At 34.7% G+C, this 18,648-nt stretch overlaps 1 protein-coding gene across 1 annotated transcript in view; it reads left to right on the forward strand.

Moving 5' to 3' along the window:
• The window catches only part of stum (mechanosensory transduction mediator stumble), a 189,509-nt gene that overhangs the window by 168,948 nt on the left and 1,913 nt on the right, over positions 1-18,648 (forward strand). Inside the window, exons 7-8 of the mRNA XM_072540973.1 lie at positions 2,553-2,679; positions 6,954-7,148. Coding sequence (XP_072397074.1) covers positions 2,553-2,679; positions 6,954-7,148 — 322 coding nt within the window. The remainder of the gene's footprint in view (positions 1-2,552; positions 2,680-6,953; positions 7,149-18,648) is intronic.

Consider the following 18,648-nt stretch of genomic DNA (forward strand, 5'->3'; position numbering starts at 1 on the left):
TAATGGCTAGTCTTTCTTCCGCTGAAATAGGTTCACGAAAATTGCTATGAAGCTTAGAAATATTTTCCCTTATTAAGTTTAAAATTTTATCAAAACAAGCAATTTTCATTCTGAAGTATTTATAAAACAGATTTTCATCATATCGAAGTTGTGGCATTAACGTATGAAATTCTTCTTTTTGTTGTCTTTCTAAAATTATCTTATGAGTCAATTTTTCTTTTTCTATAAAAAATATTAATAGATATCAAAACTTGCCCATTATATGAAAACAGATATTTGGTATAATATTTCCAGATACCTAGTGAATACATGATAAGACAATCTTTAATTTTAATACATATTTATATATTTTACCTTTGACCCTTCTCGGGCAGAAAAAGCAGGAAAGCTGTAGGGCCTGATAATATCGAAGCTGAATTTTTAAAACTCTTGGAGGAAGAAGGAATAAATTGGATCACGGCTGTTTTCAATAAAATATACAATACAGGAATCATCCCTGATAAATGGCTAGAATCAGAATTCATAGCGATACCTAAAAAACAGGGGGCTAAAAAGTGCAAAGAATATCGAACAATCAGCCTAATGAGCCACATGTTGAAACTTTTTTTTAGAGTCATACATGGAAGAATTTATAAGAAGTGCGAGGAACAAATATCGGACAGACAGTTCGGCTTCATTAACGCAGTGGGTACCAGAGAGGCACTTTTCGGAGTACAGGTACTGATTCAAAGAAGCAGGGACGTTAACTGCGACGTATACGCGTGCTTGATCCACTATGAAAAGGCATTTGACAGAGTTCAACATCAAAAGATGATAAGCAGACCTGGATGACAAAGACCTCAGATTAATTTCAAAACTATACTGAAATCAGACCGCATACATGAAAATTAACGGAGAAGAAACAGATCACATAAAAATACTACGTGGAGTTAGACAGGGATGTATCCTATTGCCGTTGATATTTAATATGTACTCAGAGAAAATTTTTAACGAGGCTCTTTACGGAATAGACTCCTTCTAAATGGTGAAAGAGTAAACAATGTTAGATATGCCGACGACACCATGGTGATAGCAGATAGTTTAGAGGGACTTCAGAGGCTAATGGACAGAATAAACGAGTACAGTCAACAGAACGGACTAAACATTAATACCCACAAAACGAAACAAATGATTATCAGCAAGGAGAATATAAATGGTGCTCATCTATACATTAATGGGACGCAGATAGAGCGAGTAAAACAGTATTGCTACCTGGGAACTATTATAAACGAACAGTGGAGCAATGTACAGGAAATAAAGTGATGCATAGGAAAGGCAAGAACGGTCTTTAACAAAATGAGCACCATTTTCAAAAGTCACAATAAAAAGAAGAAGGAACCAGAGATTGTGTTTACGATCAAACGCATAAAATTACAATATCTGGGACACGTTATGAGAATTCAGCACCGTTACTCCCTGCTGCAGTCTATATTGCAAGGTAAAGTCAAAGGTAAGCGAGGACCCGGTAGAAGGAAAATATCATGGCTGCGGAAGTTAAGAACATGGTTTAAGAAAACCTCAACGGAGCTGTTTCGAGCCGCAGCGAGCAAGGTCATGATTGCCAATATGATTTGCAACATCCGAAACGGATAGGAACCAGAAGAAGAAGAAGACCCTCCTCGTCTGCTAAAGCAACCAGCAAGATGAAATCTTCCTCCGATTCTGACGAATCCATTCCAGACTCTGCTGTAATCGTCGGTTCAATTCAAGCGACTAATCGCAGCAATATGTTTCTAAGATGAAAAACGCTGTCGCTTATATTGCGAGATAAATCGTGTCGTCGACGTACCGATTAAATCGCAGCAATCTGTTCATTCCTTAATGAATACGGCTCCTAAAGGCAGTTCCGGCAATGGAACTCTAGAAAGATAATTTTTTCTATATTTCCTTAATCAGAAAAAGAGAGACAAAATTAAAATAATTTACCGGTAATATGAGCTATCAGTTAAAGCTAATTACTTAACATCTACATTATCGTACATCAAAACTAATATGCCTAAAATGTTGGCATCTAGGTATTATATACCTTTTAGCCAGATAACTGAAAACTAAATGTTACTATAAACAGGTATTTTTAACAGGTACTTCGAGAAAGAAAGTGCGTCTGTATTTATAATACCAAATTGGTTACAGAAGTGCTACGTACTTTTTTAACTAGATCAAACACAGACAGAATTAATTATAGGGGAAATGAAAATACGGCGTAGTTAGACGTAGTAGAAACAGTCTACGAAATAATATAGGCATATCATGGTACAGCACTATAAAAATTTAAGAGCAGTTATTACTAGAAAAATAAAAACGCTTCACTGTTATTTGCAAGAATATTTGAATGTTGAAAATAGTTTCAAAACCATCGCAATTCTTTTACAAGCACTCTTGCATAAACCGTCTAAATTAATTTGGTATCTACTGTAGAAACCTAGTATACTTCTTGTTATATTCTACAGATCAAAAAAGATAAAATATGCAGTTATACTTATTCGAATTTTTTTATATATATTTTATTTTAGGATACTCGTCCAAAAATAGATATGAGTTTGGTAGAGCATTCATCTCACATGAAAGCGGCTATCCCAATATTACCGATATGTCTAGCTTGGTTCTGCCTGATTTTAAATTGTATAGGACCTGGAACAGGTAACATAGTTTTATTATATTAATAAAGATGTATGTGATGCATTGTGAAAGTACAACAATTTCAAAGTTATATTTAATATCCCTAGTCTTGCCATAAATATTGATACAAGGTATTTATCTAAAAAAAAATTAAACTACTGAGTTGATTTAAAATATTTTGCACAATTTATTACTAACGTAATGAACCACAAACTACAAAAAAATTATTCAAAATGGCCGCTATTTGTCTGAATACAGCGTCGAAGTCTGTTAGGCCATTCATAAATCGCTGTACGGACGACATTCATAGGCACATCATCCACAACTTCTACCAGAGCCTGTTTCAATGACTCTTGATTATGGTGACGTCTTGTACAGACCAAGCCCTCTGAAAATAACCACAATTAATAGTCGAGTAGGTTAAGGTCTGGGCTTGCTGACGGCCTATGTTCAATACTAATAAATTCAGATATATAATTTTTAAGCCACTGTTTAGTTGTTTTCGCCTTATGAGCAAGTGCAGATTCTTGTTAGGATATCCATGGTCTATTTTAGAACATGTGTGGTATAGAAGCTCCAATACATTTGTTAAAAATGTCCCGCTGATAATTTTTCGCCGCTGTTTTAATGCTCTTTTCACAAAAATGTAAAGAAATGACGCCGTCCTAGGACACTTCTCGCCACACCGAGCATAAACTATCTCGTTTTGTTTATTAAAAGTTTTGTACAGACTAATTTTTTTATCTGTAAAGAGGATTTCTTTGTAATTGTTTGATAATGAAACATATTTATATTTCATATCAAAATAATTTTTTGTTTTCGGACAGAATTTTTGTTAACTTACCAGGGTTAATAATCTGTATGGCGCACGAGCCAGGCAAGGCCGCCGGATCTTTGACGGTTACTTACTCCTCCCTTACTCGAATTTCATGAGTGGATCGTGTGACGAATATTGGGGTCCTACGTAGAATGGGCAAGGAATGCGAGATCACTAACACAATCAAAGGGCGCAAATTAGAATATCTTGGACATGTTATAAGAAATGAACACATATATGGCTTATTGCAACTCATTCTTCAGGGCAAGGTATTTGGAAAGAGGGGACCAGGGAGAATAAGAATATCTTGGCTTCAAAACCTAAGGAAGTGGTTTAATCCTTCTACAACCGGACTGTTCCGAATAGCTGCAAGTAAAGTTAGGAGAGCTATGCTGATCGCCAACATCCGGAACGGATAGGTACCGTAAGAAGAAGAAGACTCCTCTTGTATCCAAAAATAATTTAACAGTACAATACACGAAAATATGCTCAATATTTAACGGTTTTAGTAATTCAAAAATATGAGCTCTTTCTATTCCACACTTATGAAAAGCACTGACAGCAATACGGTTCTCTTTGTCTATTTGTGTTTATAGTTTATAGTGTATATGTTAACACAGGGTGACTATGACTTACTTTTAGTGAATTTTGAAAATGTGATAACATCCTTGCTTAGTAAAGCAGACAAACTTATCATACTTGGTGATTTTAATATAAATTTTAAAATTGAATCTGACCCTTTTTTTTTGACATTCAAAATCTATTAACATATTTTGGTCTAGAAGTAACTATAAACGATTATACTAGAATCACATCCCAGTCCTGTAGTTGCATCGACAACATTATGACAAATTTTTCTGAAAATATCTACAGAGTGGGCGTATTTGAATCTTGTTTTTCTGACCATCAAGTTCAATTTTTATTTATTGACTCTGAGCATAAAGTTGTTGACATTAATCAAACATTTCAACGGTTTATTACTTCTTCTGGTTTACACAAGCTTAAACGTGCGCTAGCTAGTACAAATATGGACTTTTCCTGCGATATTAATAATGATCCTGTTTTTTTAACAATCTTTCTTACCGAAACTTATAACAATTTATTATTAAAGCGTTTTATTACTACAATTGCAGAGAATATAATTACATCTCTTCCGACTATTAACGTCGATATCCTCGTCAATTATAGAAATTATCCTTCTCCGAGCAAGTCCTTTTTTTTTTCGTCCCCATCTGGAAGAAGAGGTCTCCCAAATAATAAAGTCTCTTGGTAATTCTAATTGTAGGGAAGTTCACGAAATTAATAGCAAAATTGTAAAAGAAACTTACCAAATAGTTTTAACACCTTTCACTCACCTTATTAATTTAATTCTATCAATTGGAATATTTCCAGAAGTACTAAACTAACTAGCAATCTACAAAAAAGGTGATTCCTCAAAAACTGACAATTACGGCAATTACAGACCCATAAGCATTGTTTCTACTTTTGGGACTCTTAAGCTTATAACATCTTATCTATGTGGCAGACACCAGGCGGTAGTGTCTAAAGGTCATCTCTCCAATGTTCTATCCGTAAAACATGGAGTCCCACAAGGTTCGGTCTTAGGATCTCTTTTGTTTATTATTTATGTCAACGATCTGCCTAAATTTATATCTCCGTAGAAAACCATACAGGAAAAAATAATAATGATTTAAAAATGTCTCATGAGTAAGTAAGTCTGCAAGTAATTTACACAATGATCTAGTTAACAAAGAGACTGTTGTTGGGAATAACCATAGATAATCGACTCAACTGGTCGGCTCATATCTCACAACTTAAAAGCTATCAAGTTCATTATTTGTTATTCGCCAACTAGCAAGGGTTGTCAACTTTGAAACATTAAAAATGACATATTTTTCTTTATTCCACTCTCACCTAAACTATGATGTAACTATATGGGGCAATTCAACAAATGTACTTCAAATTTTTAGAATGCAAAAGAAAGCTGTCAGGATTTTAGCAGGGGTTAGTTATCTAGAACACTGCCGACTTTTCTTTATCAAATTCAAAATTATGCCGCTACCTACTCTGTTGATATTTCAAGTTCTAACTGAAATTCACAGAAAACGTGCCCATTTAATAAAGCAGTCTGATGTCCATGTTCACAATACGCGAAACTGTCACTACCTACGAACAAAACGCTGTAGATTAAGTCTTTCAAAAAAAAAGTCTTAACTATAACTATTACAATATAACTATTACAACATTCACTAGAACTGCTTACCGTAACTTTGCCATAAATTTACGTGTTTTTCTGTTTAATATGTGTTACTTGTTTGTATATATTTAAGTTACGTTTTATATTACTTTTTTAATACTATGTATGTTTTTTTGACTTGCTTTGAATATTTGTATCTGTTATGTAGTTAAACAAATACTCTACTTTACTCTACTCTACTCTACTCTACACAGTAATGTCAACATAACTTTTAACTGCGTTCAGTTTGTCAGCCATATAAACCGCATTTACACTTGTATCAATATTTGTGGCAGATGTATACACACAATAGACATCCTAGGAAAGAACCGCTTTGATAATTTAAAGTCTGATTTCAATTCTGGAATCAGTTTTCATCTTTTGTTTGACAGTGGCGAACAGAAAAGCAAAAAATTGTATGAATATGGACAGTCAAAGACTGTTTGCAAACAAATTGTTGTATACCATTTAACATTACGAGTTCTTCGAACTTTTACAGGAATAATTGCGAGGTGTCTGAGAAATACTCCGTGAACGAACAACTTCAGTGAGATTTGTTTCATTATCCAACACCCAAACAGTTTCAGCATTTTCTGACACCAATCAACACAATTTTTGTTTGCGCTTCGGTCAAATTAGGCGGAACTATCTTGAAGATATCTTTCTCACACCTAATTCTTCAAGTAAAATTATTCGTATTGCGATATGCCAAAAGACGTGCCTATGTATCTGTAGGTATGCATAAAAGCATACCATGAATATGTGAATATGTTTACCAATATGTGAATTTTATCACATATTGTTTTATACCAGTTAACTTTTTTTAATTTTTAATTTAATCATATAAAATCATCAGAAGCGGAATATTCACAGGTGACTTCTCTTCTTGCACAAAGTTTCTTTTTTTAAACGTTCACTATTAACTTTCTACTCGGTCAATTTCTAAGTAGCCAATAGCTTCGTAATAACAAATATGCACATTTACGAAGACAATGATGCCGCAACTTAGTAACGCCATCTATTGGTCGATTATAAAAACTTGCAAGGCAGTCTTGTGGATTCTAAAAGCATACCATGAATATGTGAATATGTGAATATGTTTACCAATATATGAATTTTATCACATATTGGTTTATACCAGTTAACTTTTTTTAATGCCCTTTATTGCGTAAATTGTCTATTCGTCCAATAATGTTAGTAATAAAACACAAAATATTTATAAAGTGTTGATTTTATTTTTAGGCACAGTTATAAGTGGAATACTCAATCTTTGTATTGGCATACCCAGATTTTCTCAAAAGGATGGAGCCAAGTCAAGATTCGGAGCTTTTTTAATAAATTTAATTATAGGTTTCAGCCAATGTTTCACTGTACTGTTCTGCCTTGTTGGATGGGGTTGGTCGATATGGTGGGGTATTATAATGATAAAGATAGCAAGTAAGTACGATTTATTTGAGAAAATTAAAGATTTTAAAGGAGGTGTATTATTTTTTGGTTACTTTATCATTTAATTGAAAACTAGCGATACACGCGCTAAAATTTAATGTATTTAAGTATTTAATTTGCTTTAAAATTCTAACGATTTTTTATAGTATAATTATATAATATATAATATATATAACGTATATTTATTCACTTAATTCAATAGACCTTGTATACCTGAAGATCAATGTCTGAAGGTTCAAAAGCTACCATATTAAATTATACCAGGAGGGATCTGCCGAAAAACGGACCATATGAGTATTGAACATTTTCTATAGGAGTCTATTTTTGCTTTTTACACAGATATTTTTGTCTATAACTCAAGATATTGCTCATTCAAAAAATAAAAAAACTTGCAGCTTTCATATTAAACCTAGAAAAATTTTGTAACATTCCTGATAGTCCAGTCGTCAGAGATTTGAACCCTAAAAATCACAGGAACAAGCTGAATTTTGCAGAGAATACTAATTTTGGAACCCCAAAAAGATAGAAAAAAGTTTACCACTTTTACCCTCGGGCTTTCCCTTAAAACCGTCGATTTTGCATGTCAGTTACTTGCACGAAATTAATGTTTAATAAAATTTATATCAGCTCGACGGTAAAAATTCGATATCTTTTGAAGACTACAGGGAAAAAACCAGACATGTCAATTTTTTTCAAATTTCAGATTTCTATTCTATGGTATAGAACACGCGGAGAAGCACATTTTAGAGCTATCGTACAGGGCAAAAAGTAGTCTTGTCATGAGTAATTACACTTCAAAGTTTCGGGGTACTGGGAAAAAACCAGCTTTGTCCATGCGTCCAGTGAAAGAACCAGATATGTCACGGTAGATAGCGTTGGATTGATTTAAAAATTATTATTAAACAATGAGTATTTCAATAATAGAAAGTTTTTTTGTAAGAACAAACATTTGTGAATATCGAATATAATTATTTTTCTGAATGATTAAATGTTCAACAAGACATTTATGCATTGATATAACATAACGTAATAGAAAGACTCGTTTTGTTTCTTGTAAAAATATAAACAGGCAGGTATAAAAAGTTCGCATTATTCACACATTAATTTCACAATATTCCGATTCATACATTATATCGCAAACAACAAAATCCATGGGCTTCGTGAAATAAAAATTACATATCCCATCCGTGGACATTCATACTTAGAGTGTGACAAGAATGTTGGACTGTGGAATCTAAAAATGCCTTTTGAAGTACCAAAAGAGTTTAGAGACATGATCAAGGGGTCTCGCGTAAAGCCGTCTCCATTCATCGTCGTGAAAGTAACACGAAAAATAGTTTTGGACTGGAAATCATTTTTGGACAAAAAGTATGTTCCAAAATGCCCTTTCAAAACTCAGGTTTTGAAAGAGGTTGTTGCCACATCAGAGCACAGTCGACTTATAAATCATCGATCTTCTTACAATGGACCATTCTTTTCAAGCATCTTGAAGAAACGAATGACCTTAACAACTACGGAGTTGAAGAATGGAGAATTTGAATTACCATTACCAGCCTACTCAGGTAAGGTATAAGGTATCACAAAAAATTATAATATTATTCCCTGTATGTTGTTTCAGGGCCCCTCGCAATTTCAAAAGCCAAGCACAGCGATTTAATGAGCCTTATGAGATTCTGTGGTCCTGCAGTTGTGGACTTTTTCTCCGTCTTACCTTATAATTAGTCGTAACAGCTAAATTATTATTATTATAATTACTCTTTATTTCTTTATTTAACGTCGGCGTCGATCTACTTCTGCGATGTTAAACACCGATGCCCGGAGCACGCTTCCACCAACGGAAAATTTTGACGAATGCCCTGGTGTTCCAACCAGAGGTAGGGATCTTTAACGAGCCATGTTACAGTAAAACCTGTGTTAACGGCCACCTGTCAAAACCGTCCACTTGTACTAGCCGGCTAGTTTCAAAGTTCCCCAAACCAAAATTTGTGGACTACAAAACCTGGTATTAGCGGCCACCTTTTTATATCGGCCAATAGTTCTGTCATTTTTAGTGACCGTTATTGACAGGTTTTGTTGTATTTATTATTACCTATCATTCACAATAGAAATACTAATCAAAATGAAACCTATTTTCATTATTGAAAGCATTGACAATTTTCTGTTTCAGATGACTAAGCTGGTTCTTTCAATGGACAAATTGCGGTTGACAAGAATTTCCTGGATTTTTAAAGAGTGTAACACATTTTTCTGAATAAAAACAGTGCAATGCCGTTCATGTGTTTTTATGGAGGAATTTTGACTCCCGAGTTTTATTATACGTTTTAATGGAAGACACATTATGGTCTTCAAAGTTAAATATGCGTTTTTCTCGGTTTTATGAAATTTTGACATATCTGGTTTTTTCCTTGTAGTCTTCTTTTGATCCAAACGTGCTCTCGACAAAAATCAAGATGGTTTTAAAAGCTAAGAGTGCAGCTTTCGCATGCAGTTTTTGTATTTTGCTGAGAATAAACTCTGTTTTTATAAAGATGTTAAATAAATTAGCGTGGCGAGATTTTTGCCACTTTTACGATTATCGTGAGATAAATAAAATTGATTACTTTCATTGATCAGTTGTAGTAACATTTCCATTTTTAGATATCAATCTTTAAAATCTATGACATAAAATTTCAATTTTGAGTTGTGGTAACAAATATGACGAACTACTAAAAAAGAGGGAGAAAAGCTCCACCTTGAGATATATCATCTTTTAAGAGAAGTCTCTGGGAAAGAGAAGAAATACTGAAACACTGGCATGAAAGCCATATAGTACCTATCCACAAGAAGGGAGACAAACAAATATGTCGGAACTATAGAGGAATATCATTAATCAATACAGCGTACAACATTATATCCAGATTACTGTCTAAAAGGCTAACTCCATACGCAGAGGAAATAATAGGCGACTACTAAAGCGGATTCAGACCGGGAAGGTCGACCATAGACCAGATATTCGTCCTACGCCAGGTGTTGGAAAAAACTTGGAATTCAACCGCGATGTACACCAAATCTTCGTGGACTTTAAACAAGCTTACGATTCTGTTAGCAGAGAAGCATTGTGGGAGACCATGGTAGAAATGGGAGTACCTGAAAAGCTGGTACGATTAGCACAGGTGAGCACAGAGAACGCTTCCGCATGGATTATAATTGGCAACACCACGTTGGGGGAATTCCTCATTGACACCGGGCTTAGAGAAGGAGATCCTCTCGCCCCCCTGCTATTTAATTTTGCGCTGGAACATGCGGTAAGGAAAGCTCAACCACAACTGACAAACGGATTTGCCGCCCAAGGATCAAAAATACTATTGGCGTTTGCGGATGACGTGGACAGAAATGCACAATCCAACAGAGATGCAAAGAAGTTTTTATCCTATTTGAAAACGGAGAAAAGGAAGTTGGTCTGAAGGTCAACGAGGACAAGACCAAGTGCATGGTGGTTACGAAGAACCCAATACCAAGGGTTAGAAAAAACGTAACAATCAATGAATACAACTTTGAAGTCGTCAAAGAATTCAAGTACCTGGGAGCGATCATAACATCTGAAAATAAATATGAAAAGGACGTGGCAGCCAGGATCATTGCAGGAAACAGGGCATATTACTCATTAATGGCCGTCCTTAAATCAAAAATACTCTCAATACCAGCAAAAATAACAGTGTAAAAGACAATAATTCGTCCCACAATAACGTATGGAAGCGAGACATGGACTCTGAACCAGCGAGAAACGACAAAATTACTGGTACTGGAAAGAAAGATACTGCGGACTATCTATGGGCCTTGCAGAGAAGAGACAACAGGAGAATATAGAAGAAGACACAATGATAAACTCCATACAGTATGTGGAGATGAAAACATAGAATAAGATGGGCGGGCCACGTACTAAGATCGAGTGACGAAAGACTCCTGAACGCCACATTCTGGGAAAGGCCCGATGGCAGAAGGTCAGTTGGTCGCCCAAAAAGAGATGGAAGGACGCAGTAGAAAGTGATCTACGCAAAATGGGAAATAGCTGCTCAGGACCGACAACAATGGAGGTAAATTGTAAACGCAGCCAATACTCACATAGAGTTGTAGAGTCAAATGCTGATGATGATGGTAACAAATATGAGGCATTTGAAATATAAATAAAAAACGCAGAATTTAATGTTTTACATTACAAACGATCACACGTCACGAGAAAAATATTTCAGTAGACGGTTTTGGGTGTAGTTTATTGCAGAAGTTTTGTTCTTTTAAAAAACGTACTAGTGTAATTAAAAACAAAGGCTTTAAATGTTTTAGATCGTTTGGTGTGTGAAAGTTTAAATCCAGCGTTTTTTAACCATATTTCAAATGCCTCTCATTTGTTGCCAAAACTCAAGACTAAAATTTCATGCTATAGGTTTTAAAGGTTAAGCTCTAGTTATCGAAACGGTATAGTCATCAGTCAATGAAAGGTATAGATTGTATTGATTCTCGTGAGAATCATAAAAAATGACAAAAATTGTTCCACGTTTATTTATTTAAGACCTGTATAAAATCTGAGTTTATTTGCGGCAAAAAATAAAAACTGCATACGCGGAAAGCTGAACTCTCTACCTTTAAAACTCATCTTGATTTTTGTCGATAGGTCACTTGAATTAAAAGATATCGAATTTTTACCGTCGAGCTGATATAAATTTTATTGAAAGTTGATTTCGCGCGCCTAACTGACATGATGGTCGCTTCAAGCGTTGTTTCTAAGAGAACGGTTCATTCTACACAAAAAATGCTTATAAACATTTTTGTTTAAAATTATCTCAGCCACATTTTTTATTTGAAACATTTTTTTCTACGATGAACAGATTCTTGATAAATTATTTTTTTTGTGTTTTTACCCCCCTGTGAGGGGTGTTTTAGGTGAAAGCCCGAGGGTAAAAGTAGTAAACTTTTTTGCATCTTTTTTGGGGTCTTAAAATTAATATGCTCTGCAAAATTTAGCTTGTTTGTATGATTTTTAGAGGTTCACTGGTATTTTCGTCTCTGGTGACTGGAGTATGAAAGATGTGCTAAATTTTGTTAGTATCAGTTTCATTCAGGTCAACAGTTACTTCAGGTAAGCTTATTCTTTTCCTTGTATTTTATTTCACCTCTGTACAAAATCACGGAGTTTTTCGCTTTGGGAGGGACTTGCTTTATTTATCTTTTGTCCAGAGCTTCTCTAGCTGAGTCTAAGATATTTGCTTTAATTTTTTCCCAGCTTTCCTCGATTTCATGGCTTTGAATGATATGTGTTTCTGCATTTTTCTGCCATTCTTTTTTGATATAAATACCTTGTGTCAACCTGCAAATTTTCAAGTTGTATCTGTATGGTGAATTCTGCAAAATTTATTTTTGTGATATATTTGTTTTTATTAGGTTTTATCACAACACTAGCTTATAATTGCTTTCGATCTCTACCGATGTTAGTGTAATTACATTTAAAGGAAGTAGCTCCCAATTTAAAAGAATATAGTCGATCATAGATCTTTGTTCTCTGGTACTTTAAAGTAGTGTAGTTGTTGTTCATAAAAGAAAAAAGTATTATTAATAAGTAATTCATTTATGCTACAGAAGTCTGAACTAAGATCGCCGTTTTCATTTCTGACATTTTTGTTATATCGTTGTTTATCCCTGATTACTATGTGGAATTTCGTTTGCTGTGCTCTGGAGGAGTTTGTAGAAGCTTTCTGTGATATTTACATCTCTGTTCTTCATCATCATCATCATTAGTGGCGTTAGAGCTCTTTATGAGCCAAAGCCTTCTTCAGAACAATCCTCCATTCGCCCCTGTCTCTGGCAACTCTTCTCCATGCTCTAATTCCGATAGACTTCAAATCATTTTCTAGGTTGTCTTGGTACCTAAGTCTCGGTCTTCCTCTTCTTCGTTGTCCGATCGGCCCTCTTCGGTCAAAAACTTTTCTGACTATGGCATCTTCCTCTCGTCTGATTACATGACCTATCCATCTGAGGCGTGCTACCTTAATGACTTTTACAACGTCAGGTTTTCCAAATTCTCTATACAACTCAAAATTGTAACACCTGCGCCACAAACCTTGTTCTTTTATGCCTCCATATATTCGTCTTAGTATTTTCTATGTTCTTCTCAGGTGCATAAATTGCTATCACACTTAAGGCCTTGGCGTCTATTTTATTCGTTATGCAAACTACTCTTTTTGCGACATATTTACAGCCTTCTACATGGTTTGCAAGTTTATATCTATAATGTTTTATATAAATAATATAGGTATAATGTTTTAATAAATGTCACAACAAATACCAATCAACACATTTATACATTGCTATCTACGGTATCATTTTTCTCGGATTATAGGACGCTCAAAAAGACTAAAACAAAAAGAAAAAATGTTAAACGATGATAATATAGAAGAAGGTTTTAGAAGACAAAAGAAAGGCTTTCGCAGAAATTGTTTAAATAAAGCTGCATTTTTAAGACTTGTAAGGAGGTACGATATGACATATTACCTAAGTATCTTAATACACTGGCACTAGGTATATAGTTTAGTAGTAGGTGTATCCAATCAACCAGTAGAAAGCACAGTATATGGCCTTTTCTTTAACAAGTATACACCCATTTTTAGAGCTGTACTTTTAACTTACATAATATAAGTATATAATAGTGTGCTTTTAGTTAACATCTTTCATTAATTAATATTGTTACGGCAGTTCCGTAAGATTTATTTCTTTAATTTTGGGCGACATCTGGAAATCTTTTAGGCCGCTTCATACTCGTGGTCTGACCTGGGTGCTCTATTTATCATTTTCTGATGTAGTTAATGGAGAGGTTGCTTGTTACATTTTAACATCCTGTAGTCTATCTATGAATGCCTTTATACCAATTTTTTCCAGAAAATCTTTGGGTGCCTGAGGGTACACCAAGTGCAATAAACTTTTAATATCAACTTTAAATTCTTGTAGCCTTTGAAATGTGGACCTATAGAAGAATTATGAGGGTGTCCTGGGTAGATAGAGTTACGAACAATGAAGTACTGAGAAGAATAGGTAAAGAGAAGGAAGAGAACTTACAATTAAAGAAAGAAAACTACAGTCTCTCGGACATGTGATGCGGGGCGAGAAGTATGGCATCCTGCGACTCATAATGCAAGGAAAGATAGATGGTAGAAGAAGCATCGGAAGAAGACGAATTTCATGGCTCAAGAACCTGAGAGAATGGTTTGAATGCAGCTCAAAACAACTTTTTAGAGCTACTGCCTTAAAAATTAAAATAGCTATGATGATTTTCAACCTCCGTAGTGGAGATGGTACCTGAAGAAGAACCCTTTCGTTATATTTTTCCTTTTGCCAACATTTTAAAATATTAGATAAGAGACTAAAATGTAGAACAAATAAGGTTTACAATATAAATATATGGAATTCCAATATAACAGAAACTTATTTACGAGTCATCTTCATTTTTTCGGTCTGCTCCAATTCTTAACAGCTGCTAGTGTTGCAGCAGCTTGAGCTGTATTGGACCTCTTGACAGCAGCACCTTTAGTAGGTGACTTTTTTCTTCAACTTCCAAAGTCTCGTCCTTGACAGCAAACAGATCTTCTAAAGAGACAGATTTTTCTTGTGTTGGTATCATCTTCATAGGCTTCATTTTCCTCTGGTTCAGCCATAGCCTGTATTTCCATAGCCCTCGGGCTTAAGCTTAAATCTCTTAGTAATACGTTGTATCAGGTTTAACTTAATAGGTTGTGTCTCTTCAAGAAGATGTATATTTTTCTTAGAATATTAACAGTGATGTGGATGCTTTCTCCCAAGCTGTCCAATATTTGTTACTAACTTTATCATGTGTTCTCATATATTCTTTATTCTACATTTTCTTATTGCACACAAAGTAGCTCACAAATTTTTTTTATACATCATAATAAGGTCTTTTCTTCTTTTTATTTCCCTTTCTTGTCTTGGCTTTTTACTCTTTTTTCTCTTCTTGCGTAGGCTTGCCCTTTTCCTCTTCCACTTTTAAAAACCATGCGGAAGGTCCGGTGGTATCCACTTCTTTTTCAAATTCAGTAGATATATAGATCTATTATTCATTAACAATAACTTCATATCCTCTTTATCCCACCGCTGTCACCAATGTTAAACTTCTCTATAATTACTTTTTTTAAAAACAGCAAACAATATTTTATTTTTTTAATAACGGATTGGTTACGGCTGTCGCCGCTTCTCTGTCCCCAATTTCCATCTTTTTCCGTCAATACGCAGTTGCCTCGTTTAACTCTCTTGCCGCTATTGCTTCATCCATATCGTTGCGCCAACTTCTCCGTGGTCGTCCTCTCTTTCTTCTTTAAGGAGGGATCCATTCCAGTACTCTTCTAGGCCATCTGTACTCTGGCATTCTTTTAACATGTCCAATATTCAAACAATATGCAAACAATATTACAATACTTAAATAAAAAATTTAACTGAATGACAGATCTGTTCCAAAACTCAATTACTACTACCACTTAAACTGTCTATACATTTTTTGATGTTCATAACTTTACGAGATATTTCGGGATATTTCGATGACATCGACAACATTCCAGATTTTTAATTCTACTTCTTTTTCGTCAAAGGACTTTTCTATATGGAATAAATTTTACGAAACTGTCGAAACAATATACAAGTTCTTGGGACTTCAGCAGACCTACTATATAGATGCTCTTTGTCAATAACTTACGGATCTGTCATTTGGCCCTGGTACGTCTAGGACTCTTGTGTCAAGGCGACATTGAAACATCCCAAAGCAATAGTAAGTTCTGCGAAAACTTCCTTACTATGCTAAAGGATCTGATTGGGATCTAGATTGGAGTAATTGGGACATATTTGATGCAAAGACAGTCCGACCAGAGTCGCCTTTCTCTCATATCTATTTGGGGATTCTGAAGAGTCACTCATTTCTGAATCGTTTTCTGGGTTATCTGTTTTTGCCTTGCGTCCATTTTATTTCCACTAGTCGAGACGAAATGTCATGCACTGTAGTGCGCTTATATATCATTTGTTTAAAAATTTTCCCCATATTGCCATACATCCCATAGGCATTATGGTTGTTACGTTTGAGAAAGTCTCGCAGAAACCTTTCGCGGAGTTTCTTGGCTTCAAAAATATTGGAAAAACATTTCAATAACATAAAAATTACTTTCGTATTAAAATACATAAGTGGCTCAAAATTTTTTTTTCTTTATCGTTTGGTGGTACAAACTCAACTACTAACGTGTGATACTAATACATATACGTATTACTATATTGCCTACATCAAAAAGTCATAACTAAGGAACTGGCGACAGTCAGACAGCCAAAACGTAACATTTTAATATTTTATAACATTTTTATGCACACTGATTAAGGAATTTTTCAAACAAACATAATATTAAGTTTTCATTGTCTCAAAATGATGTTACAACTCGGAAATGGCGTGGAACTCATCGCAGAACAAGTCTGACTATGATGCCTGGTGATTTGTTAATTAATCAGGGTGTAGATGTGCGTATATACATTGTACTTTATATTTAGTCGTATTTGTATCATGTTTAAGCAACAAATCTATGGTTACGAAAATAGCTAATATGTATAAAAAAAACATGGTTTAGAGAGGAAGTGATGAAAAAATGTGAAGAAACGAAGAAAGCCTTTTTATAATACAAAATACAACAAACACAACAGGCCTACAACCACCATAAAGGAATCAGAAATGAAACGAATACTTTAGTTAGAACACAAAAATAAATATGGAGAATTATCAGAGGATAAAGGAAAGAGATGCACGAACTAATAAAAACGAAGCACATTCAGAAGGAAACATGGGTAGACTACTTTCGATCCCTATTTGCTAAATGTAACGAGAATGAACCACCAATACCAGAGGTGACGACAAACGAAGAAATAAATATTAAGAAGAAAGAGATAAAGGAAGCATTACGGAAATTAAAAAATACAAAATCACCAGTGGAGGACAGAATTCCGAACGAACTCCCAAAGTACGGAGGACCAGATCTGACCAAACTACTATTAAAAGTAATCCAAAAAATAATAGAACAAAACAGAATTTCTCAAGAATGGAGATCAAGCATCCTAATACCTCTCTTGAAAAAGGGAGATAAATCGGACAAGGAAAATTACAGAGTAATTAATTTATTAAACACTACACTAGGATTAACAATCAGAGTGATAACAAATAATCTGAATGAAATTATAACACTAGCAGAAGAACAACAAGGTTTTAGGTCGGAAATATCATGCACCGACGCTATATTTATAATGAGGCAAGTGCAAGAGAAATTATTAGAATACAACAAACCGGCATATCTATGTTCCGTGGACCTTAAGAAGGCATTTGACCAGGTCAAATTAAAAGACGTTATCCATTTACTGTACGCAAGAGAGATACCTCTAGGAATAATCAAAACGATCGAAAATATCTACCAAAACAACACAATAAAAGTAAAAGTAGAAAAAGAACTAACCGACCCTATTGACTAGCTGACAATGGGTTAAGACAGTAAGATTCCCTGTGTCCTCTATTGGTTAAGCTGATTATGGATAAAGTAATAAAAAAATAAACTAAAAAAGGATACAATTAGAGAAAAACAACTTGAAATAATCTGCTATGCAGACGACGCAATTCTACTCTCTCAAAGTGAGAATGATTTACAACGTATGCTGCACTAATTTAATATACCCACCAGAAAATTTAACATATTAATTTCCCCAAAAAAGACAAAATGCGTGGTACAGCAGCCAATTTACTAAGATGTAAATTGGAGCTGGAAGGTCAGATAATAGAACAGGTGATGGAGTTTAAATATCTAGGCATCACATTACCTAGCTAGGGAAAGTTCGAAACTGTGGTGGAAGATCAAGTGAATAGAGCAAACAGAGCTGCAGGCTGCCTGAATGAAACAATATGGAGAAATAAAAATATCGGGAAAGAAACGAGAGGCAGAATTTACAAAACAGTCATCAGACCAATAATGACATAAGCGGCAGAAACAACACCTGACACAGAGAGGACAAAAATAATGTTAGAAATAGCAGAGATAAAAACACTTAGAAACATTTATGGTAAGACACTATGGGACAGAACTAGAAGTACAGATATACAACGTAGATGCAAGGTGGAGAACATCAAGAACTGGGTAAGAAATAGAAGAGTAGAATGTAACGATCATATAAGCCGAATGACAACAAATAGAGTGGTAAAGACGGCAAGAGACGGTTCCCCAATGTGAAGATGATCAGTAGGAAGACCACGAAAATGATGGAACGACATTTTACTGGATACACATTGAAAAACAGACAGTCTATATAAAAAGAAGAAAAGGAAGAAGAAGAAATCACGCGCGTAAGTGGTGAAATAGTGCCGAAATCACTTACTCATCATGAATTCTATGACATTTTGAATTTGATCATTGTAGGCGCGTAAAAAATATGTTTCCTTGCTGAT

Source organism: Diabrotica undecimpunctata, chromosome 8 (assembly GCF_040954645.1).
Source record: "Diabrotica undecimpunctata isolate CICGRU chromosome 8, icDiaUnde3, whole genome shotgun sequence".
Taxonomy (NCBI): domain Eukaryota; kingdom Metazoa; phylum Arthropoda; class Insecta; order Coleoptera; family Chrysomelidae; genus Diabrotica; species Diabrotica undecimpunctata.